Source organism: Pelophylax lessonae, assembly GCF_965119305.1.
Source record: "Pelophylax lessonae genome assembly, chromosome: 3".
Taxonomy (NCBI): domain Eukaryota; kingdom Metazoa; phylum Chordata; class Amphibia; order Anura; family Ranidae; genus Pelophylax; species Pelophylax lessonae.
The window spans coordinates 196,515,896-196,540,803 of NC_138770.1; the positions used below are offsets into that span (position 1 = coordinate 196,515,896).

A 24,908-nucleotide genomic window follows, 5' to 3' on the forward strand; every position below is an offset into this window, starting at 1 on the left:
AGAGTGCCACAGCATTGTTGCCCCCAATAAATGCAGAGTGCCACAGCATTGTTGCCCCCAATAAATGCAGAGTGCCACAGCATTGTTGCCCCCAATAAATGCAGAGTGCCACAGCATTGTTGCCCCCAATAAATGCAGAGTGCCACAGCATTGTTGCCCCCAATAAATGCAGAGTGCCACAGCATTGTTGCCCCCAATAAATGCAGAGTGCCACAGCACTGTTGCCCCCAATAAATGCAGAGTGCCACAGCACTGTTGCCCCCAATAAATGCAGAGTGCCACAGCATTGTTGCCCCCAATAAATGCAGAGTGCCACAGCATTGTTGCCCCCAATAAATGCAGAGTGCCACAGCATTGTTGCCCCCAATAAATGCAGAGTGCCACAGCATTGTTGCCCCCAATAAATGTAGAGTGCCACATCATTGTTGCCCCCAATAAATGTAGAGTGCCACATCATTGTTGCCCCCAATAAATGCAGAATGCCACAGCATTGTTGCCCCCAATAAATGTAGAGTGCCACAGCATTGTTGCCCCCAATAAATGCAGAGTGCCACAGCAATGCCCCCAATAAATGCAGAGTGCCACAGCATTGTTGCCCCCAATAAATGCAGAGTGCCACAGCATTGTTGCCCCCAATAAATGCAGAGTGCCACAGCATTGTTGCCCCCAATAAATGCAGAGTGCTACAGCATTGTTGCCCCCAATAAATGCAGAGTGCCACAGCACTGTTGCCCCCAATAAATGCAGAGTGCCACAGCATTGTTACCCCCAATAAATGCAGAGTGCCACAGCATTGTTGCCCCCAATAAATGTAGAGTGCCACAGCATTGTTGCCCCCAATAAATGTAGAGTGCCACAGCATTGTTGCCCCCAATAAATGTAGAGTGCCACAGCATTGTTGCCCCCAATAAATGTAGAGTGCCACAGCATTGTTGCCCCCAATAAATGTAGAGTGCCACAGCATTGTTGCCCCCAATAAATGTAGAGTGCCACAGCATTGCCCCCTTTCAGTGCAGAGTGCCACAGCATTGCCCCCTTTAATGCAGAGCGCCACAGAAATGCCCCCTTTAATGCAGAGCGCCACAGCAATGCCCCCTTTAATGCAGAGCGCCACAGCAATGCCCCCTTTAATGCAGAGCGCCACAGCATTGCCCCCTTTAATGCAGAGCGCCACAGCAATGCCCCCTTTAATGCAGAGCGCCACAGCAATGCCCCCTTTAATGCAGAGCGCCACAGCAATGCCCCCTTTAATGCAGAGCGCCACAGCAATGCCCCCTTTAATGCAGAGCACCACAGCATTGCCCCCTTTAATGCAGAGCACCACAGAAATGCCCCCTTTAATGCAGAGTGCCACAGCATTGCCCCCTTTCAATGTAGAGATGGCATGCCAGAGTGCCACTTTTCAATGCAGAGCGCCAGCGTTCCCCCCGACCCGTCCGTGCACTTACCTCATAGTCACTTCTCTTCAGTCGTCCCGCGGCGCCTCCTCCTCGGCCAATGGCATGGGGTTTGCCTTTCGGCCAATCAGGAAGCGGGAGGACCCGCTCCCTGATTGGCCAGGAGGAGGATCAGTGTGACAATAGCGAATTTTCATTCGCTATTGTCACACAATGGGCGGGCTCGGGGGGGGGGGAGCAATGCTCTGCTCCTTTGCTCGGGTCGGCTGCGGCGATTTTAGGCATGGGCGAACGGGGCTTGGGCGGTCCGGTACCATTTGATCCATGGACCGGTACCGGTCCGCGGCCCGGGCATGCCGCCCCCCACGTGGTATGAAAAAATGCCGCTCCGGGCGGCTGCCCCGTTCGCCCGTGCATAAAACCGCCAGCTTGTCTCCCAGTGGCTCCCACAGATCTGATCTCCTGAGTGTCTCCCACTAAATGCAGGATGGGGACAAGGGAGATGCAGGTGCCCAGGGTGCAGTGCAGATGCCGACAACTAAAATGGATGATTTCCCTGCAAGTGAGAGAAGCAGAGCCAACTACAGTGTGCGGGAAAGTACTAGAGCTGACTGGGTGATTTTGCTTAATACAGCAACAAAAGTAAGATATGGAAGATGGTGGAGCTTTAAAGGAGGTAGGGAGAAGATGGGGGCATTGGATGGGGGGGGGGGGGGGGTTGCATGCAGAGGTGAGAGCTGAAGAGGGGTGAAAGTGAGATGTGGATAGGGGATGTAGAGGTAAGCAGCTGTGGAAGAAGGCTGAACTATGTATGCAGCACACCCCTGAACTCGACACTATGTACATACAGTAACTCACCCCCAAATTTGTGTGTGTGTGGGGGGGGGGGGTCATGGTTGAGTTCCTGTACCGGTTTTCTGAGAAAAAAAGCCCTGATAGTAAGTACTATCCCTTGTGCTGATTTTTTTAAAAGGTGTTTAACTAAACTTATGGCCCATACACACAATCAGAAAATAGTACCAAAAATACCTCTTTTGAAACGATCGTATGATAATCTGATCCTTAGTACACAGTTTTCCAGACCCGATCGTGACAATTAATGTGAAATTATCCAATAGAACAAGCACACACATTTTTCTCATACGATACCAGATCGTATGATTTTCATTTAGTCAGTACAGTTGTCGTCAAAAATCCAATACAATTGAACACATTACATCACTTCCGAATTTTTATTCTGCTGTAAAGGAATTTTCACAATTTTAGTAAACTCTTCAATTTCGATATGAGATTAGCATGCAAAAAAATGATCATTCATCCAATAATCTCATTGTGTACCAATCATTGGGTTTTAAAAGAAGCTTAATGATAATATTTATTAGGATGATAACTGATAACGATTACTTGTGCTGATTATGCTGTATTTTATTTAGTATTTTATTTAGATGAGAAAATGTAATTTTTACAAAGAAGTCATTATATTGTGTAGCTCAATAATACTTCATCCCTTACAATCCCACTTTTCTAACTTTATGGCAGCATACAATTGGGTGTCTTCACTCTCGCTTCTACTTTATAGAACCACATTTCCATAAATTTGAGGCTGATCCAGGCTGCACACTCCTTTTATGTACTGCTTATGGGATCATACATAATGTGCTGTACAAGCAGCTACCCTTACCTTGCTTGAAAAAAGTTGTGGAGGTCCACCTGTTGCTCCCCATGTAAGAATATCATTTTTTTTTTTGACCTAACGAAAGGCTGTTTTGCATGAGTGGTTTTGTCTGCTGTTTAGCCTGTTGTCTGACTATCTAGATAACAAGCAATTGTGCTGCACGTTTTAAAATGACTTGCCAAGTTATTGCTAACCTTGCCAGGCTTCACAAGTTTGTTGCACAATTGCAGTAAGTCCGCACTGCATGGCTCCAGATCAACTTTCTTTGCAAACATTCTGCAAGTCTGCTGAAAGTTCTGGTTCATTTATGTTGGGCAATAGCCATCCGAGCCACAGGGGTCTCTGTGGCTGAATTTTCTTAGATTTTTTTTACTGTAGACTTGCAGAGTTCTTGCTGAAGGCTCACATCTGCAACTTTGCTCTTGCTAGAGACTTGCCACGCAAATTTGCTACAAATTGAAAAATGTCAACTTGAACTTGTGCTCTGCAAGTGCACAACATGCCATTGAAAATGAGCAGCAAGTTACAATTCGACACTACCACAAATTTGTGGCAAGATATTCTTGCTATCTTGATAGGCTGTACACATGATCCGAAATTTGGATGAAAAATACAGTTTTCAAATCGATCGTACGATAATTTGATCATTAAGCGGAGTTCCAGCCATTTACTCACCTGTCCAACGGTCCAGCGATGCGGCCGCCGGAAGCCTCGATCCTCTCCCTCGGCGCCGGCATCACTGCTGTGGGCACCCGGCTGTTACAGTTTGCGGCTTCACAGCCGGGTACCCACTGCGCATGCGCGAGTCGCGCTGCGCGCCGTGATTGGCCGGCAATCTTCTGGGACCTCTGACGTGTCCCAGAAGATTGCAGGGAGGGAGGGGGAAAGGAGAACTTCCGCTCAGGGCGCCGCGGCGCTCCGAGCGGAAGTGGGAGCGGGTACCTGTCAAAACTAGGTACCCGCTCCCCCCCCCAAAAAATGACATGCCAAATGTGGCATGTCGGGGGGTCAGGACTCCCTAAAGCGGAAGTTCCACTTTTGGGTGGAACTCCGCTTTAGTACAGAGCCGATCACGACAGTTCATCCGACATTATCCTATCCGACAAGCACGAAAATTTTTCTCGGACAATACCAGATGGTACGATTTTTGTTTAATCAGTACAGTTGTTGTCTGAAAATACAATACAAATACAATACAACACATTACATCACTTCTGATTTTTTTGTTCTGTCGTACGAGAATTTTCGTAACTTTAGAAAACTCTTCATTTTCGATATGTGACTAGCCTGTAAAGAAAAACAGACAATCTGTCGTCCGATTTTCGGATTGCGTGTATGGGCCATACATTAATCATTTGCTGGTTGAACGAAAAGAAAAAATAGCCGATTTCTTCATTCACACATTTTAGGTGGATAGAGGAATCCTTCCTGCTGTGATTTTGTATTTTCATAGGGAGCCTTCCTCACCATCAGAATACACTAATCAGTGTATAGCCAGTGGCACTGACTGTCCAGGAAAAACTCTGAGAGGCTGGTTATACACAAGCCAATAAATAGATCGACTTGTGTACAACCAGACTTCCCACACATGGATTCAGCTGGTCCCTGAATGTATGGCTGGAACCGCCTGAATGTATGGCTGGCGTAAGTAGAAGGTCTGTACCCAGGGGTGACTCCATGACTCTCTCTTATTCCCTAGCTCTCATTTTCTTTCCTATTTACTTGTCCTTCAGACAGGTGAGGCTTATTTTCCTGGTTCCCCCTTTGCTACATCGATCCTTTCCCTGCAGCCTATATCTCTATCCCTTTCTGCTGGATCCTTTTTCCCACACTGTATCTTGGTTGCTGGAACGTATCCTGCATTCCACAGTGGTCTAGGGATGGCCAGAATGGGCAGGATGAGTCTGCATTAGCTCATCCATGCCCATGCATGTCAGTTACTCTTTGGCCATTTCCATGGTGCAAGCAGGGAAGCTATTTTTCATCACATGTACAAAGTAAGGCTGGTTTCCCAGCATCATTGGTATGGTGGTGGCATCATCCGCTGAGTGAGCTAACTAAACAATACTTTTAATGAATCCCACCCTTGTTTTTGGTGAGTTATTTCTGAATTGTATGCTGCCATAGAGTTACAAAAATGGAAAGTTCCATACTTTTCTCACAGTTCACTTAGTAGACTTGTTACGGTATACACAGCTTGGATCAGGCTCAAAATAATAGGAGTGAGGTCCTATCCGTTAGGAGCGAGGGTGGAGACACCCAATCACATGCTGCCATGGATTTAAACAAGGAAAGGAAAATTATGGTAAGAGTTTGACAAGGAATTTTCAATTTTTTAGTATATTTCTGTGAAAGGTATGTTGCAATTAACAATGTTCTTTAATAAAACACCCTCCTTTCACAATGCCTACCAATCACCCCAATATTACAGCACACTTGTGTAGTTGAAAGAAAAATTACATAGCTATTCATCTGGTAAAATTACTTGTACACTGGTTCAATGTAAATGGGACAAAACTAAATGTTCTTTCTTTTGTTTCCCCTACAGGTTAATTGTTATTAATTCATTAGAAATAGAGTGGTTCTGGAAAATACCACATTATGGCCTCTAGATGTTGCTGAAGATCATAAAAAATAAGTATGTTCCTAAACTTCATCTACTGGCCATAATGTGGTATTTTTTCGGAACCACCCTTTTTTATGAATAAATAACTTTGGATCTGTTGAAGAAATAAAAAGAGAATATTCCATTTTGCCCCATTAGCACAAAAGTACCAGCAATTTTATTGGACAAATAGCTATGTGATTTTTTTTTTTTTTAATAAATACACATCTTTGTGGGGACCACTTTCTTTAGCCCACAAGCTGCCTCTACCATAAAAGGGCTAGATGATTATGTTTACTCCCCAGGCCAGAAGTACTCATTCCTCACCTGTGAGTTATTATTGCACATTTGTGATATTATGTATCATTCTAAACACTGTTACGCATACAGTGTGCTACATTGTCTGGTAATTCTACTAAAATTAAGCTTGCATGTGGTTGTCTAGTTCAGTGTTTCTTAACCAGGGTGTAACAGCACCTGGGGTGCCATCTATGTTCCCCTGGGGTGTCGTTAGCACAGGATCCAGTTTGTCTTGGATCAGCTTCAGGAGTTGTCATGGAGGGACCTCTGACTTGATGGGGGGCATCTGATATGATGGGGGACCTCTGGTATTATGGGGGACCTCTGGTATTATGGGGGACCTCTGGTGTTTAGGGGGACCTCTGATATGATGGGAAAACCCCCTGATGTGAAGGGGGATTCTGTTGTGAAGTTAATTTCATAAAGGCAGTTGTGTGCTTTGTTCCAGGCTCAAGTTTCTCATTGATAAGTAACATTTACGTTTTTTACATTTTAGACTGGGGTGCCTAAAGATAATGCATACGTTCAAAGGGTACCTCAACTGAACACACGGTTGAGAACTGGTCTAGCTGTCATAAAGCTTTGTCACATAACAATCAAACCTCCTGCTAAAATAAATCATTCCACTTAGTCTTTTAGAGTCATCCATTTATTTCATAAGTAATCCAAATTTATAAAACAAGTTCTACATATAGCAGCATCTGATGTTTGTCACAGCATGTCCTGTTACTCTCCAAATAACATTCTTAAGTCTTTCACTGCGTTATAAGGGACAATGCTGATGACATGAATAAAAAAAAAGGCTCCACATTATTTTTGTAAGGAGAACTAAAATAATGGACTAATATAATAAGTGCAATTTAGCATTTGTAAGGGAACAGTCCACCCAAAACTGACACTGTAGTCTGAAGCAAATGCTACCATGTTGAATGACTCATCTTCTTACACACTTGGAGACTTTCTTCTTTTGTTGCAGCAATGTTCTTGCCAAATCCTCCGGAGAACAAAACCATGATGAAAAACACCTGCAAGCATCTGGCCAATATTCAAATGTCAGTTTTGTGGGGACTGACAGGGTAGGAACTATTTATAATAAATATATAACAATACAGTATAATATTAAAATAAAATCATGTTAGTCATTGATTAAATGCGTTTATGTCTTGTTATGTACAACCACAGTCTTCCACGATCATGTCTTCGTGATGTTTGAGGACAATCTTCTCCCCTTCGTACATTAACATGGACAATGGGCTCATTTTTACAGGTGCACACAGTGGGCATTCCACTTTATCAGGATTGTTATATTTCACCAGACTCTGGAAAATAAAAGTGAGTAGGTTAACTAATGTATTTGTCAGACATTAAAGTGTAAATATTGCAAAATTGATGATTTAAAAAAATTTCTTCGAAAATAACCTCCCCTTAGTACAGGGCTGCTAAAAGCTGAAATCAAGTTATCTGGTATGTGTTCTGGTGCCGTATTAAACATCATTTAAAAAAAAAAAACACACTTTAGAAGCTTAAGTGGAAAATGGATTATGAACTCTGCACGCCAATATAGATTAAAAAAAAAAATTGTGGGGTTTTTTTGCATGAAATGTCGTCTGACTGAGCACACATGAGCAACATTGCAGTGATCACTTGCTATTGTTATCTGCATCATTGAGATCATCAACACCCCTGTTGCTCAGTAAGTAGTGCAGGAAAAACTTAGAAGTCCCTTTTAGGCCAGTGATACTATTTAAAGCCTAAATCCATTCACAGGAGCTGCCATTGATGACTTGTTTTTGAAGGCACGTGCTCTGTGAGTCCGAGACCCAGAGGACCATATGTATATTAAGTACCCTGACAGTTCACTGGCTACATGTTAGTCCCAAGGTAGTGATGCACTATGTATTGAAGGAAGGATTAAAAATGGCACCTAGTACCCTGCGCCTTCAAACATCAGGTCAACTATGTCAGCCCCTATAGCTTTGCCTTCACATTGTCCCCTTCAGAGGAGAAGAGCATAAAGGAACAGGTAATGTAAAAAGCATATTAAAGTTGTCCTGATATACTTATTTAAAATGTTGGGTGGTGGTATGATATAATAGTATGACACACATGCAGTCCAAAGACTGAAGGCAGTTAATAGCAGACCAGAACCCAGCTGTTCTCTGATTTGTGGTCTACATGCTAGTTCCAGGACAGTGATTTCTGTCACATTACAGTCCTGAAACTTGTGGGGAATTAATATTTCCATCAGACATTCTGACACAGTCGAGTTGATTTACTAAACACAAATAGGCATTACATTTTGCAAGGGAGTTTGCCCCAGAGCTTAGTGAATAAAGTGAAGCTTTTTTTTTTTTTAATGTGTCGTGTATGTTATTGGGTATTCTTTGCAAACTGAAAGTTCACCACATTCACTAAGCTCTGGGGAAAATTCCATTGCAGAATGAACAGCCTAGTTGTCTTTAGTAAATCAACCCCAATGACTCTACTTCATGAGAGTTTTTCATCAAGTATACTGATAATTGAATCTATATATTTGTGTACCTCAAACCCCACAATGATTGCAGAAAGTAAAGTATTAGAAGATAGCAAAAGCCTGTTTTTTGTTTTCATTTTCTATCCAATTACTAGCATTGTACTGCTGGGTGAGGTTTTAACCTCCCTGGCGGTATGATTATGTCAGGAATTACATACCAAAAGCGGTACAATTGTTTTCATGGAAATTTGGCGTTATGTATTATAGGCCTACAATTCTTAGTAATTACTGACTTAAACCTGACCAAAACAAGAGTCTAGTGATAAATTTGAAACACAAACGCATGAATTATAATCGAATCAATAATATAATTTTATTATTTAATATATAATATATATAATAAAATTATATTATTGATTAGATTATAATTCATGCATTATATATTATATATATATATATATATGTGTGTGTGTATGTGTGTATATATATATATATATATATATATATATATATATATATATATATATATATACACACACATATATATATGTGTAATATATAACGCATGAATTATAATTGAATCAATAATATAATTTTATATATATATATATATGTATATGTGTGTGTGTGTGCATATATATATATATATATATATATATATATATATATATATATGCATACATATATATACCGGTGTGTGTATATATATATATATATATATATATATATATAATATAATATAAAATGTGTTATGTGTTTTGTGCAACGTTTTTTTTTTTTTTTTTTGAATTTCCCTCCCTAGTTCCGCTCTCCCATGCAGCATTGCTGCTGCAGGGAACGGAACTAGGAAGTGATCAGACCGACTGTGGACGGAGGAGCGGCGGGACTCTCTGCTGGCGATCTCAGCAATGGGAGATCATCGCTGTATCGCCAGGATAAGGTAAGAGAACACCGCTACGCTCTCTGCCTATCCACCCCGAGCGTGACTCGGGGTTACCGCTCCTGATATGAAAAACCAACCCCGAGTCACGCTCGGGATTACCGCCTAGGAGGTTAATAGCTAAGCAACACTGTTATTGCAAAATGTTAGTCAAATATTTAGTTTCCATTGATCTTACCATTATGTAGGCATGGTTTGATGGTTTGAAAAAATCATTCAGAGGTACAGGGCAGGATCCCTCACACCGGTAGGCGTTATATCTTTTTGGGTAGACAATCTGCTCTCCCCACCCAATTACTTCAAAATCCACAAACATGTCCACTTTCCTACAGAGATTTTCATTTCCTTCAGGTGTGAAAGGAACACTGTTTCTAATGATGCTTTGTTTTACATCCCAGCTTCTCGGATGTCTTCTGTTGTCAGTTTTCCTAATGGTATCATTCTCTGCTTTGACATACTTTGAGGATTCAACATCCTTGATGATGCTTGGATTGAGAGATTGTCTGTCCTTTAAAAACACCACCAGTATGATCTTTTCATTTGCTATTCCAGTACATTTAGAGCTCATACTACCATCTGATACATCGTTGACCTTTTTTGATCCTTTACTGGCAGTTTCAGGGTAGTAAAGGTAGTTCCGAATAAGGTTTGTCAGGTTATATGCCTTCCATGTTGAATGCGGTGTTATAGTTGAGGTGGACTGTAATGAACCAATGAAGATCTTTTTGCTACCACCTGTGGCATGGTAAATGTTCAGTGTTACGTTGTTAAGGCCTGTAAAAGATGATGGGAGTATTCTTAGTTCGGCCAGCTTCAGCTCATTGTTTGCATCAATTGATGTCATGTCAAATGAAATTTCCCAAATGTTATCCATTTCAGAACAGTCTGCGGAGACAGGAAGAAAAACATCATAAATACATGCATAACTTCTAAACATATTGGCTATCCCATGTAGCCATTTCAGAACCGACTGTGGACAGGTTCTCTTAGGGACAGACACAGACAGGTTCTCTTAGCTGGAGAAACTGCTGTGAAAGAATTTCATTTCTAAAATAGTCACTGCATGTTTTGCTCAATTACAAGCTTCCTTTTAAGGCTAAGCCCTTTCTAGAAAATCTTATATGAAATGGTACTGTAAATTTCAGAGGAAGTTTAAGTTAACTTATCTGTTGCGATTATAAGCACAAAGGATCAATCATATCAGTTATATTTCTTTCACCATTTGTATCATACACCTTATAATTGTACAAAAGCTGCAAAATTATACTTTTTAAGAGTATGGTAGCTACAGCACATGTTTTATGATATTGGATTTATTCCTAATGGAACTATCACAGATACAATGCACATTGACTATTTTTAACATTTTCTGGCCACCAGAATGAATTGAATAGTAATTCCATTTGTTAAATATCCATCTATTTATAGGTTCCAATGCACCACTTAGGTCCGGGAACTTGTAGGTGCCCTTTAACAATCTGATATTGTTTCCACATTCTGATTCCAGGGCAAAGTAAAATATTGAACGTGGAGAACTTGGCCCTGCAACTACCAAATCAAAGATACCCATAGCAATTACTTAAAGTATAAGTGAGTATATATCATGTAGATGGCACTCTGTTTGGTTTACTCCACACCCAGCTTTGCTTTCAATACACTAAATGTGATTTGGGTTACTGTGTAATTTACATCAGGATTGATTTAGCTGTCTTATTGGTTTAGCTATTATAATGCATCATTATATCTAAATGGATAGATTTTTTTTTTTTAAAAAACTATCTAAGCAATGTTGGCACAATAGTTCCATAGTCACTAAAGAGAGGGCTCTGTAAAAAAAGGAGATGGCATGTAACTACAAAAATAAATATTTTTAGAAAATAGGTAAAAGTACAATCTGACATTAGAATTTAGAAGAAAAGAAAGTAACAATACTTACGTTTTGCAGTAAGACCTAATACTGAATCAGATTCCCAGAGGACCGGATATTCCAGCATGGATGAATCAGTGTCATTGCCCATGATGAGAGTCTTGTAGAGCTGCATCATGTACAGAGGAATCTTCAGACCCTTGGAATTAATATTTTCATGATGTGTAGAAGAAGCCTTCAGTCCCATTCTAGATGTTGTCAGAACATTGCTAGCCAGCCTTCTTTCTATATTTCTAGGCCTTCCCAAGACCAGTGTGATCAATGTGAAGCTCAGGATTGCAGTAGATTGCCAGGCCATTCCTGCTCAGCTCCTACTGCCTCTGCAAGCTTAAGGATGTTGCTGTCTTTGGTAGTCTCCAAACCCTACTAAATCCTAGATAGTTTAAGTTTATATAGTAGATAGTCCAAAGCTTTAGTTGTACTTCACACTGAAAAGCCCTTGATCTTTGCAAGTTCACTACTTATTGAATGAAGTGTTGTATATACTGGCCTCCTATTGTTATTCTAATGACACCTAGGTTTAGTTTATCCAATCATGTCACATAACAATAGTGAAATGGCAATAATTAGTTGGATGATTATTTTAATGAGGCATTTAATGGATTATAATGTCCTGTTATGTTTCTTCTTTCTTGTCATGATTGGCCAGATCTGGATCAAATAACTGTTTTATATTACAGAAATCATAAATGAGAGGGTAGAGCAGCTTGTGGCCTTCTATGTTATACACTGTTATTACGCTCATCTCTGTGCCAAAATCATTTTTTCCCACTAGAAATTAGTTCATTATTATTATTTTAAGATTTTTTTGAAATTATATGTTTCCATATAATATTATTAAGTAATATTGCTTATATTTTTATTATAATTTTAATTTAGCTGGAGGTGAAGAGACCACAGCCTCTGTAGCTTTGGATCCCAATTCTAGGCAGTGCTTGGGCCAAGCCTGCCCCATGCATTTTCTGTTCTGCAATCACCCTGCCATTCTGGAAGGCAAGCATGGCAGAGTTGTTGAATAAGGTCCTCTATAATGAAAAAAGGAAGTTGCTTTTGACCAACAGATCAACCTGCACAGGAAAAAAATTGGGCAGGACCACTGTGCCAATCATAGTACCCTCCCTTTCCTGTCATGGAAGAATGTCTTCCAGTACCCTTTTTTGAAGGGTGATTTCTGCATAGTTGCAAGTTTACTTTGTCACTACTTCCAGACAGGAAGTGCTGAAGGAGGCAAGAAAGTGTTTGATTAAAGGGAAATTTATAATTAGCAGTTGATATTCGCCTATTACATTAGCAGGGAATGCCTTATGGCTCATGTACACTACAGCTTCTAAACTTGAGTTTAGGAGCTTTTGGCATTTTTTTCTGCCAAAGCTCCCAAACTAAACTTCATAAAAGCCTATGTGTCTATGTACACATGTACTGATCACCACGGATCTTTATTCAGCTCTGCACTGAGGCTTTACATTGATCCAGGACCACCCGAGCACGGACGGCTGGGACCCCGCTGGACACTCACCACATAAGCCCATTTGACCCACTTGCCGTATGACATTGGGGGTCAACAACATCTGGTCAGTTTGCATTGCCTATCTCATGTATACAGGAGCACGGAGGGTGACACCACTATCGCACTGTTGATTTGAACAAACACCAACACTGAATTTAGAACAGTCACTTGGAATTACTATTTTTTTGGAATATATGGACACTATCTTTTTGCACTAAGCACTTTTGCTCTGTTCTATTGGACTTTTTAATTAACATTTTATCATTGTCTTATTCATATTTATTTATATAACGTATATACTATTTTGTTTGTAATAACCAAAATAAGCACAGCTTATGCACTTTATACAATTTTATTTGGTTAAGTAAGCACACGGGATTTAGCGTGTGCATTATTATTGTTTATGACTACAAAGTCAAATTTAGCACAGTATATGCACAATTTATTAATATTTTTTTTGTGGTTTATTAAGCACATGGGAATAACATATAGGTGGTATCAGACACCCCCTATATTCAGGTATACGCTGTAGGTAACATTTATTATACTACCTAGTACTATATGCACACTTTTAGGGCTGTTGGCAGCAGCAACCCCTAAGTCATAGGTAGACTTGTTGGTGTCAATACTAACACATCTGATATCCATATACCATCATATACAGCAATTTTTCCCATACCACCCTGCTACAGGATATGCGCTGTTGACGTAATATCCAATATTACATACATTTCCAGCTTTTCACCCTTAAAGGTTAATCACAGCATCAATCCATTTTTTCACCAATTATTGGCACGAGTGCTTTTCATTCCCATACACTTTTACACGTATGTACACATAGGCTTTTACAAGAGTTTAGAAGCTGCTGCGGTTAGGGGAGGTTTAACCTTCCTCTCCAGAACGTGGACGAATCGTATTCAGGATAAAAACGTTTTGACCTCTAGCCGCAAAGCGTGGGAAAATCTTGAAAAAGTCGCTGCGTTTTCCTGCGGCCGGCGGGCAACCTAGTCGTCGTAGAAAATTGAATGTTAGAGTAGTACAAGTCAAAGATAATCTCAATGAGCATGTATTGATTGTACAGATACTATGATCATTTTGTCTATAGCACCCCTAATATTTTCTGTTATCACCCATTCTTTTTCCAGTTCAAAGAAAGCTAAGGTATTTGCCCATTTCTATTAGCAAAGAAGCATTGACAATAGTTCAGTCACAGATTTTCCAGATACATTTTTTTTCTTGCCTAAACCAATACATTTCATACAGAAAATCTCCTTTAAAGCGGACCAGCATTACCAGCACAATTTAAATGTTAGAAATGTATGTTAACTGAAAATGAAATCAGTTTTGGGATACATTTATTTTGTCAAAATAGCTGGTAACTAATTTATGTGTAGGAATAGATATTGCCATCTAATAAACATTAATCTAGCAGCAACATTTTACCATGTGTGAAAACACCAACATAGAGCCTTATGTTAAGTATATTAGATGAGGAACAAATACTGGACCCATTACCACAGATGGCCTTTTTTTAATAAACTGTTCTTATTCTTACCCGCTTCCCAACCACCACCCGCCTATGTCGGTCGTGTATGGGAAGCTAGGGGGCGCTCCCGCCCCCACTCAGCAGCAGGGAAGCCGATGCACGGGTCAGGCGGCTCCGGTTGCCGCCTGGCACCCGCGATCGCTCCCCGCTAAAAGAGAAGAACGGTCAGCTGTTGTAAACACAGCTGACCGTTCTTATCCCTGGAATGATCATAGAGCCCCTGTGATCCTTCTATATAGGATCACAGGTCTCTATGATAATTTCAGAAGCCACACCCCTCCACAGTTAGAATCACTCCCCTAGGCTCACATTTAACCCCTTGATCACCCACAGGGTTAACCCCCTTCCCTGCCAATGGCATTATTACAGTAACAGTGCATATTTCTAGCACTGATTACTGTAGTAATGTCACTGGTACCCCCAAAAGTGTCAGTTAGGGGTCCGATCTGTCCGCCGCAATGTCACAGTCCCACAAAAAAATTGCAGATCGCCGCCATTACTAGTAAAAAAATAAATAAATAAAAATGACATAAATCTTTCCCGTAGTTAGTAGATGCAATAACTTTTGCGCAAACCAATCAAAATACGCTTATTGCAATTTTTTTTACCAAAAATATGTAGCAGAAAACAAATTGGCCTAAAATGTTAAAAAAACTTTGATTTTTAATTTTTTTTTTGAGAATGTCATATAGCACAATGTGAAAAATATTGTTTTTTTTTTTTTCAAAATGAACGCTCTTTTTTTTGTTTATAGTGCAAAAAATAGAAATCGCACAGGTGATCAAATACCACCAAAAGAATGCTCTATTTGTGGGAAAAAAAAGACATCAATTTTATTTGGGTACAGTGTCGCACGACCGCGCAATTGTCTGTTAAAATAAGGCAATGGCGAATCGCAAAATAGGGCCTGGTCAGGAAGGGGGCAAATCCTTAAGTGTTAAAGTGGTTAAATGCAGTAAACCCAGCCAATCAGAAGTATACATAAAGGTAATTTTTTTGTTTTGGATAATGAAGGGATAAGTTAAGCTGGCCATACACACAAGATGTGGTGCGAGTATCCCTTACACCCTCCACTCAAACATTGTATTCTGACAGTAGCACCAGCAGCTGCAGACACTGAACGAAGAAAATGTTCCAACATATCCCTTCGATAGAACTTGATCAAATTATTGATTTCTGTCGAGCGGGAATGGCCACACACTGATCAAAATTTTGAGGGTTCCTGCTGAACCAGCCACATTTTGATGAGTATTTGTAGACTCTTTGTCAGGTTTTTATTGCTGACTGTAACCTGTGGTTGCAGGAAAGAAAAGCATATAATCTCTGGCTGGCTTAAAGAGGAAGTAAACCCTCCTCGGACACTTTTACCTATAGGTAAGCCTATGATGAGGCTTACCTATAGGTACTGTAAATATCTCCTAAGCATGTACCGTTTAGGAGATATTTACCTTACATGCATCCAGTGACGTCACTGGCACATGCGCTCTGAAGGAACGGCCGCTGGTGCCGTTTCTTCAGAGTCCCGTGCCGTGACTGTCGGCTCCCGCGCGCGTGCGCGGGAGTGACGTCACCGCGGCTCCGGCCAATCAGATGGCCGGATGCCGCGAACCCGGAAGACGGGCAACTGGACATGTCGCCCGTCATACAGGTAAGTGGGCTGCACGGCGGGGGCTCGTTCTAAGGTAAGTATTGCATAATGAGCTAGTATGCGATGCATACTAGCTCATTATGTGTTTCTCTTACAGGTTACCAAAAAAAAAAAAAAAAAAAACTTTGTACGGGTTTACAACCTCTTTAAGATTGGGAATTTTGTTCACATTGGAGAGATTTTCACTAATTTCTTGTTGTGCCTTCAGGACAGAAAGTGAAGAGAAATCTCCCCAGCTGACCAACTAAATAATTACTAAACAGTCCAAAAGTCCCATAAAGTTATATGTAACCATACCCATCTGAAAAATTGTGTAAATACTGTATAATGAAAAAATAAATAATGAAAAAACAAACAAAATCTTCAGTGAGTTATGTGGATATATTACTATACTTCAAAGCACCCCATGCCTGCTCTCTTCATTCACAGTGACAATCCATCACCAGTGTCTGCTCATCTCCATACAAATCAAAAATTGCTCCTCTCTTTATACCCCAGGCAAATTTCTCAGATCTAAATCACCCCAGACTCAGCTCATATATTAAGCAAGGCAAAAAGGACAAACATAGTGTATTCTGTTTTTACACTTTATTAAAGGCCCGCCTTAAAACACAAGAAAGTAAAATACACGCGCTTCTCAAAGCAGTATTGTCCGGCTCACCACCTTTAGCGGTGCAACTCAGGTGCAATGTCACAATCTCAACTCCTCCCTAGAGGCATTGTGCCACGTGATAAGGCTTCTTCAGTAGGTGAGGAGCCGAGCAACTTGTGACGTTATATAGCATCTACCTACATCTTCATAACAACCCTAACAATCAATCCCACGAGAGCCGGAAGTGTAACACCGCTCTGGTATCCTCTCAAAGCCGAAAATCAATTAGCATTGCCATTCCCAGCTTTGAGAGTATACTGGAGTGGTGTTACACTTCCGGCTCTCGTGCGATTGATTGTTAAGGTTGTTATGGAGATGTAGGTAGATGCTATATAAGGTCACAAATTGCTCGGCTCCTCACCTACTGAAGAAGCCTTATTACGTGACGCAATGCATTTAAGGAAGGATTCAAGCTTGTGACATCACGCCGGAGTCAGGTCGCTAGGGGTGGTGAGCCGGACTATACTGTTTGGAGAAGCGCATGTATTACTTTCTTGTAAGTGTGTTTTTAACCACTTTACCGCTGCTCACTGAGCTGCTACTGCGGCAAAGTGGCTCGATAACGTCTGACGATGTAGACCTACGTCGCCAGACATTCCCCTCTCTCGGAGGCTCGCTCCCGCTGTATTCAGTCACAGCGGGAGTCGGTGATCACCGCAGCTCTTCCCCGATCGTCGGGGAATCGAGTGTGGAGATCCACCTGCTTGTGTAAACACAAGCGGGCGGATCTCCTAAGTGACAGACAGGGTCAGATTGCAGGGTTCAGCATAGCTGAACCTGCGATCTGTCCCTGTGTCACACAGTCACCTCCCCCCACACACGTTAGTAAGCACCAGACATACATTAACCCCTTGATCACCAATAAAAATTAACCCCTTCCCTGCCAGTGTCATTTTTACAGTAACAGTGCATATGTATAGCACTGATTACTGTAGTAATGTCACTGGTACCCCCAAAAGTGTCAAAAATTTCAGTCAAGGGTCCGATCTGTCCGCCGCAATGTCGCAGTCCTGCAAAAAAATCGCAGATCGCCGCCATTACTCGTTAAAAAAAAAACACCAAAAATTACAGAAATCTTTCCCTTAGTTAGTAAACGCAATAACTTTTGCGCAAACCAAAAATATGTAGCAGAAAACAAATTGGCCTAAAATGATAAAAAATTTTGATTTTTACATTTTTTTGGGGGGAATTTCATATAAAAAAATGTGAAAAATATTGTTATTTTTTCAAAATTGTCGCTCTTTTTTTGTTTATAGCGCAAAAAAATCGCACAGGTGATCAAATACCACCAAAAGAAAGCTCTGTTTGTGGGAAAAAAAGGACGTAAATTTCGTTTGGGTACGGCGTTGCATGACCGCGCAATTGTCAGTTAAAGTCGCACAGTGCCGAATCGCAAAAAGTGGCCCAGACCTAAGACAGCAAAATCCTCCGGTGGTAAAGTGGTTAAACAGGGGTTTTAATAAAGTGTTGAAAACGGGGTACACTATGTTTGTCCTTTTTTGCCCTGCTTAATAAATGGGTCTAGGGTGATCCTTGCTGAGTCGCGAGGATAGAAGACGTTCACTAAGGAGTGGAGCAATTTGCTTGGGGTATAAAGAGAGGGTCAATTTTTGATTTGTATGGAAGTGAGCAGGTCCTTAACCTGGTGATTCATTGTCAATGTATGAAGAGACCAGGCACGGGGCGCTTTGAAGCAGAGGTGTAACTAGAACCTTCAGGGCCCCGGTGCAAGAACCCATGAAGGCCCCCCCCGGACCCCTGGCCCGGGGCCCTTCCCTTCAAGCCTAGGGCTCTTCCCACTGATCCTGGGGCCCTTTACTCTCGTTGCGGGGCTCTTTATTATGGTCCCGCAGTGGGACCCTTTCACAAGTTCTGCAGTGGGCCCCCTTCCTCCCATCTTGGGGCCTCCCCACAGTGGTGGAATGCCAGGGCCTGGTCGCAAGTGTGACCTTTGCGATCCTGGAAGTTCACCCACTAGTGTCAGTAGTTTTTATTTTTTGGTATTTTAATTGTATTATTTTTTATCGTTTTATTTTATTTTTTTACAATGTCACTGACTATGACTCTGTCCATTCAGAAAAGGAAGGAGCTGGTAAATTACATATTTACCGACCCTTCCTGGTTCTCTATTGTGACACATCCCCTGCAGCAGCCGGCAGGAGAGGGGAGGGACCACAGTGGGGGGAGCACACAGGGGCCCAGAGACAGCAGAACACAAGTGAACTGGATAGGAGGAGTGGTGGGGGAAGCATACAGAGGAACCAATCTCCTCCATTTTCCTCCTGCAGCTACAGGAGGAAAAAGGAGGACAGTAATTTTTCTACATGCTGCCCCCACCGCCCCTCCTATGCAGGTGTACAGGGGAGCCACACGGGCCCCCTGGAGCATGGGGCCCGGTTGCAATTGCAACCCCTGTAGTTACTCCCCTGCTTTGAAGTATAGGAATATATCCACATATCTCACTGAAGATTTTGTTTGTTTTTTAATAGTTTTTTCGGTATTTGTTTTTTCATTATATATTCACAGTTTTCCGGATGTGTATGGTTACACATAACTTTACTTTTTGGACTGTTTATTATGCATTTTTGTTGCGCTACGCTGATTTATTTTGCAATTTACTGTAGGTGTCTTGGAATCACTTTCACAGTGTTTGGCTGTGCAGCATTTTTTAAATTTATTAATGTTGTTTTGAGTGGTTTATTTTATTTTATTTGAAGTGTATTTATTGCGCTGCTTGTAATCACTAAATATAAGTATACCATGTTTATTATTTTAATTTTAAAATGTTGTTTTACATTCACTTTAAGAATTAGCACTAGACAACAACAACTCTTAGTGACTTAAGTGGGGTACACTGTAGTAGTAGATCTGCCGAAAATTCCCGTCCAAGGTAAAATCGTACGATTTTAGGCTAGTGTGTACACAACTTTCAGCAGCTGATGCTGACATTTTCAAAGAAAAAAAACGGAGGAACAAACACCAACATTTTTATCGTCCGTCCCCAGATGACCAATTTTCGTTTAATGTGTATGCAGTACGTCCGCGAAAAATCAGATACGAAAGACCACGCATGATCTGAAGTTGCTGACAACCCGGGAAGTCTAGGAACAAATGTCCCAAAAAAAAAAAAAAATCGGACGAGAAATTTTGTGAACATTATGCACTGTCAACTAAAAATGGTTATGACCGCTGAGCATGAGAGAGAAAAATCGGAGGATATTTCTTCCGATTTTCGTCAAGTGTGTACAAGCCTTAAGTCTAGAAATGACCATCAACACTAAAAGCAAACAACCATAACAAAACAATCAGAGCATAGAAAAGAAATGAGACCACTGTCTTACAATCTTGTGGGTATGCTAATGTTGTGCTGTAGTAGCTGTATGAGCTATATACATGTCTATTGAAATGCACACGCCTTTACACTTCTTCTGTCCACTCCTAGCTGACTTGACACCTCTAATGATGAGATTATAAGGTGTGAAATGTGCTGTCTTCTACAAGTGTGAAAGGTGTACACTTACAGAGAGAGAACTGCAACCTACAGAATTTTTAGAGACCCTTTGTTGGGCTTTACAGATTACACCAGTAAACATTTCATCACCATTCAGTCTGGTCTCAAACATAAAGACGTGTTAGAACCTTTGCTAAAGAGTAAAAGATATATATGAAATGGTGTATCTGAGTAGTTGTGAATAGGTTCAGATAGAGAGGTTTAATACCATCTGGGAAAAATGGGTAAAATTCAAAAGAATGAGGAAATATGTGGAGATAATGGGTGAAAAGAAGTAGAGAGAGGAAAAGAGACGAGACAGGAAAGTAGTAGAAGAGAAGGAGTAAGTGGTAAATTATAACATGGTATGTGGTGGGTGGGAGTGGGAAGGAGGGGGAAGAGAATGAGGGATTGTCCTTGTATTAAAAAGGTATGACATTTTAAATGTATTAATACTTTTTTGTAAATGGAAAAATAATAAATTAAGGAAAAGAAAGAAAAAAATAAAGATTTAGAGCACAAAATATACATTTGTATAAATATATAAAAAAAAAAAACATTGTAAATTGGTTACTAAAAAAAAAGAGAACCTTTGCTAAATATGAGCTATTGTGTTATTTTAAAATATATAACAGATGGAACATCTAATTTTAGACTATGGGTGCCAGTTCATGGCACACTCAGGGTAAGGATAATTTCAGTGGCTGCAATAGAGTTCTTTACGTATGTATGTATGAATGTGGGTTAGGGACCTTAGATTGTGAATGTACAATAAATCTGTGTAAAGCGCTGCGTAAATTGACGGCACTATATAACAACCTGTAACAAATAAGTAAAATAAATAAATAAACATGTACGCACACTGGAGAGCTGAATATTAAAGTAGCTATAATGTAATCACAGAAATATTTGCACGTTACACACTGAACCCCTCTGCTGTTGCTAAATCAGCAGACAACATAATGTTTGTTATCCTGAAAAGCCAGTACAACAGAAAAAGGGTAAAAATATGATTTGAAGGCAATTGTTTTTTATGCATTTTTTGAATTTTTAATCCCACATTGCAATTGCAATCCCACATCCATGTAACTGGAACATTGTTGCTTTGGGTGTCCCTCTTTTTTATCTCAGAAAGGAGACATGGTAAAATGACAAATGACAATGAAGCTAGGCCTAGAAGCTGATGCTTTGTAAGTGACAGATGTTAATACATGATGGTTATGTGTACTGTATATGTGTATGTGCATATATATACACACTTTGTATGTATTTATTTATATATATAAATATATATATATATATATATATATATATATATATATATATATATATATATATATATACACACAACACAATAAAGAGGAAGTATGACCCAACCATATAATAAGCAAAAATATAAAATGGAATTAAAAATGAAATAGGTTATTTATTTATACAACCTTTTAATGTTTCTCTATTTAATTTTTAAAACCATGTATTATTTTGCTTATTATATGGATGGGTCGTGCTTCCTCTTTATTGTGTTGTACAGTGATTGTGCTATTGCTATATGCTATACATGAAAACTATGGCAACCCGCACAGTCTCCTTTAGGGGCGTGCTGCTCTACTCAATGATTGCCGGTCCTCCATATATTTGGCGGCTGTCATACGTAAGCCACTATTGTGGGCGTCTCCCCGCTCTTCTCTTTCTTTCCTAACACAGACACCAGGATAGATGCTTTTAGCCAAGTGGATTACATCTAGTGGTTTCCATAGAGGGGTTGTGAAGGAGGATTCTTACAGTTGTGTGATGAGCTTGGTGTCATTCCGGGATCATGCGAGTGCATTATGTGTCATTTTATCTTTACCTGATAAAGAAGTTTATTGCATTACTAGGACATGCGTTTCCCTGGTCTGTTTTTGTTTAGATTGTCCACAGTCGTTGTTTTGGTGATTCAAGGGATGGCTGCAAAGACCTTGAGCGCGAGAGTGGGATTAATGTTGATCTGGTTAATAAAAAATTTTATTTTGGGATTGTGTCTAAACAGTGGGTACACATCCAACGGGAATTGGCCCTACCCAAAATGATGATCCTGATTGTTGTTTAAAATCTTCATTTTGCTATTCAAAAAAAAATAATTTAAACTCTGAACCATTTCATTTCATTTTGGCCCGCGACCGGTTACCAAATCACTTAAGTGGCCCTCTCTCTTCAGAGGTTGAGCACCCCTGTGCTTTACAGATTGTTAATGGAAGGAGCATGTACATATTTATCAATGAAATACAAATAGGAAATTGGGGACAGGAAGCAAGTAAATATTTAAACATCACCCCAATAACTACCTGTAGGTAAATACCAAAGTAATAACTGAAAATGTGTATTCACTAAAAGTACAGCGTTGTTTCAGTTTAAAAGCAACCATGTCAGCTTATATGATTAAAAAAAAAAAATTAGACAATCGCTTGAAGAGTTTTTTTTTTTTTGCAGTGGAGACTTTGCATGTCTGTGAGCTCCAGAACAGATCTGTGTTAAAAAATATTAATCCATTTTACATAACGTTTATTATCACAATTTCAATTAACTTCGATATTATTGTTACGCTCTAATCTTCCCTACAATTATCCCCTTATTTTATGCTCATTATTATTATTTGACATATTATATCTGCTACTTGTACACCTTCCTGGTTTTCATACCTCCTTATGGACACTTAGTCAACCTCAAGAATTACTTTGAAAACTGTATATTATTGTCTGCCCATTCGCATCCGTCAATACCGAAATGTAAATCTTTATGTTTCTCTCTATGACTGTGTTATACATTCTATATATATATACCTGTATACTTTTAACTTTTTAAACTTTTAAACTCTTTTAAATGAAAATTATATTTAAAAAAAAAATTAAAAAATAATAATCCAGTCTTATCATGTTTATATCTACCCAGCATACTAAGAAATTTAAATCAGATAGCTGCATTTCTTTTTTTAAAAAGAAAGAATTCATCAACAACTATAGTATTAAATGTTGCGCATGGGACCTGGAAGCTAGTGAAGGTCACTGGAGTTGCTGTGTCTACTACAGTGATTTCCATCTTCCAAAGGGATCGACCAGGTAGGATACACACTGTATATCACTACATTAGTACAAGCTGGGCCAATTAACATTGCCATACCCAAACTTCAACTTTAATGGAGGCTGCAGTGCTAAACAGAGGGAAGTTAGGAGACACAGGCCACAAGAGAAGTGTCACTGTGTCTGCATGGGTTTCCTCCAGGTACTCCGGTTTCCTCCCACACTCCAAAGACATGCTGGTAGGCTAATTGCTTCTGTCCAAATTGGCCCTAGTATATGCATGTATGAATGTGAGTTAGGGACCTTAAATTGTAAGCTTCTGGCAGGCCGGGACTGATGTGTATTTACAATATATACAGTATATGTAAAGCTCTGCATAAATTGATAGCGCTAATCAAGTCCTTGGAATAAATCAATCTGTAGTGCCAGACAGCAAAATAAGACAGAGTTACAATACCTGAATATGTATTTCAGTATTTTGATCATCATAAGAACTTATATACATGATTTATTTAGAATTAGCTCAAAGACTGAAATGAAAATGTCCCTTTTATGCTACACTGAAATCTGAATTGGGGATTACCAAAAAGTGAGTTGATCTGAGAAACATTTGTAGAAGGTAATGGGGAACCACCAAGCTATTTTTATCTTTAGCTGTACTGTGGCAAAAAACTGCACAGCCCATCAGAAATGATTAACATTTACTGTATACTACTTGTGCTATGATTTATTATGTGATTTCCAGTTAAAGTACTGTACACTTCATTTGTCATAGATTATTGATTAACATGAAGTGACATACATTCACTTTAAAATATCATCATTATTAACATTTGTATTCCTGCAAAATGTCCTCTTAAGCCCCGTACACACGTACCGATCGTCGGCCGACAGAACGTCCTACAAATGTTCGCGGCTGGTGTGTTTGTTGTTTGTCTGTTGAAAAGTGCTCAAAACTTGCCCAGGACATTTGTCTTCCGACAGAAAATGACGTCACTACGTTCCACGCACGTTCGCCGCTACAAAAGAGGAAGTGAGTGTTTGGCCGTGACCCTTCTGGGCATCTCGCGCTGATTTCGGTAGCATTTGTTTGGTTGACGACATTTCGCTATTTTCCGAGACATCGTTCGAGAATTTATTATGGCGACCGTGAATTCGTCCGTTGCTGTCGTTAGTGTTGGAGTTTTGGCTCTGAGACGACGTACGAGCAATAGGAAGAAGAAGCGGACCTCCTGGACGAAAAATTGGTTGCTTAACCGTGATCAATTTTCTCATATGTCCTTGCTGAGGGAGCTCCAGGAAAATAATCCTGATGACTTCAGGAATTATTTGAGGATGACGGATCCCATCTTTTACCGTCTTCTTGCCCTGGTGTCCCCCTATATTCTGAAGCAGGATACTTGTATGCGGCTTGCAATTACTCCTGAGCAAAGGTTAATTGCGACGTTGAGGTATCTTGCAACAGGGAGAAGCCTGCAGGATCTGAAGTTCACCACAGGCATCTCCCCCCAAGCACTGGGAGTCATCATCCCTGAGACCTGCTCTGCCATCATCAAGGTCTTGCAGAAGGACTATATCAAGGTATGTTTGATTTTTTACATTACATTACATGTATTACTAGTTTCACCCGAATTATGATGTTTTTGGATGTACAGCAATTGACACAGGCCATTATTTGTAAACTACCCTCTG

General features: G+C 40.2%; 1 protein-coding gene across 1 annotated transcript; it reads right to left on the reverse strand.

The window, feature by feature from the left end:
* Positions 1 to 7,143: 7,143 nt before the first annotated feature.
* LOC309548997 (nodal homolog 2-A-like) lies at positions 7,144 to 10,327 on the reverse strand (the record flags this gene model as incomplete). The annotated part of the gene is made up of 2 exons (XM_082248933.1): positions 7,144 to 7,296; positions 9,569 to 10,327. 2 exons carry the CDS (start codon positions 10,325 to 10,327, stop codon positions 7,144 to 7,146), a joined length of 912 nt encoding a protein of 303 aa, XP_082105059.1.
* Positions 10,328 to 24,908: the final 14,581 nt, after the last annotated feature.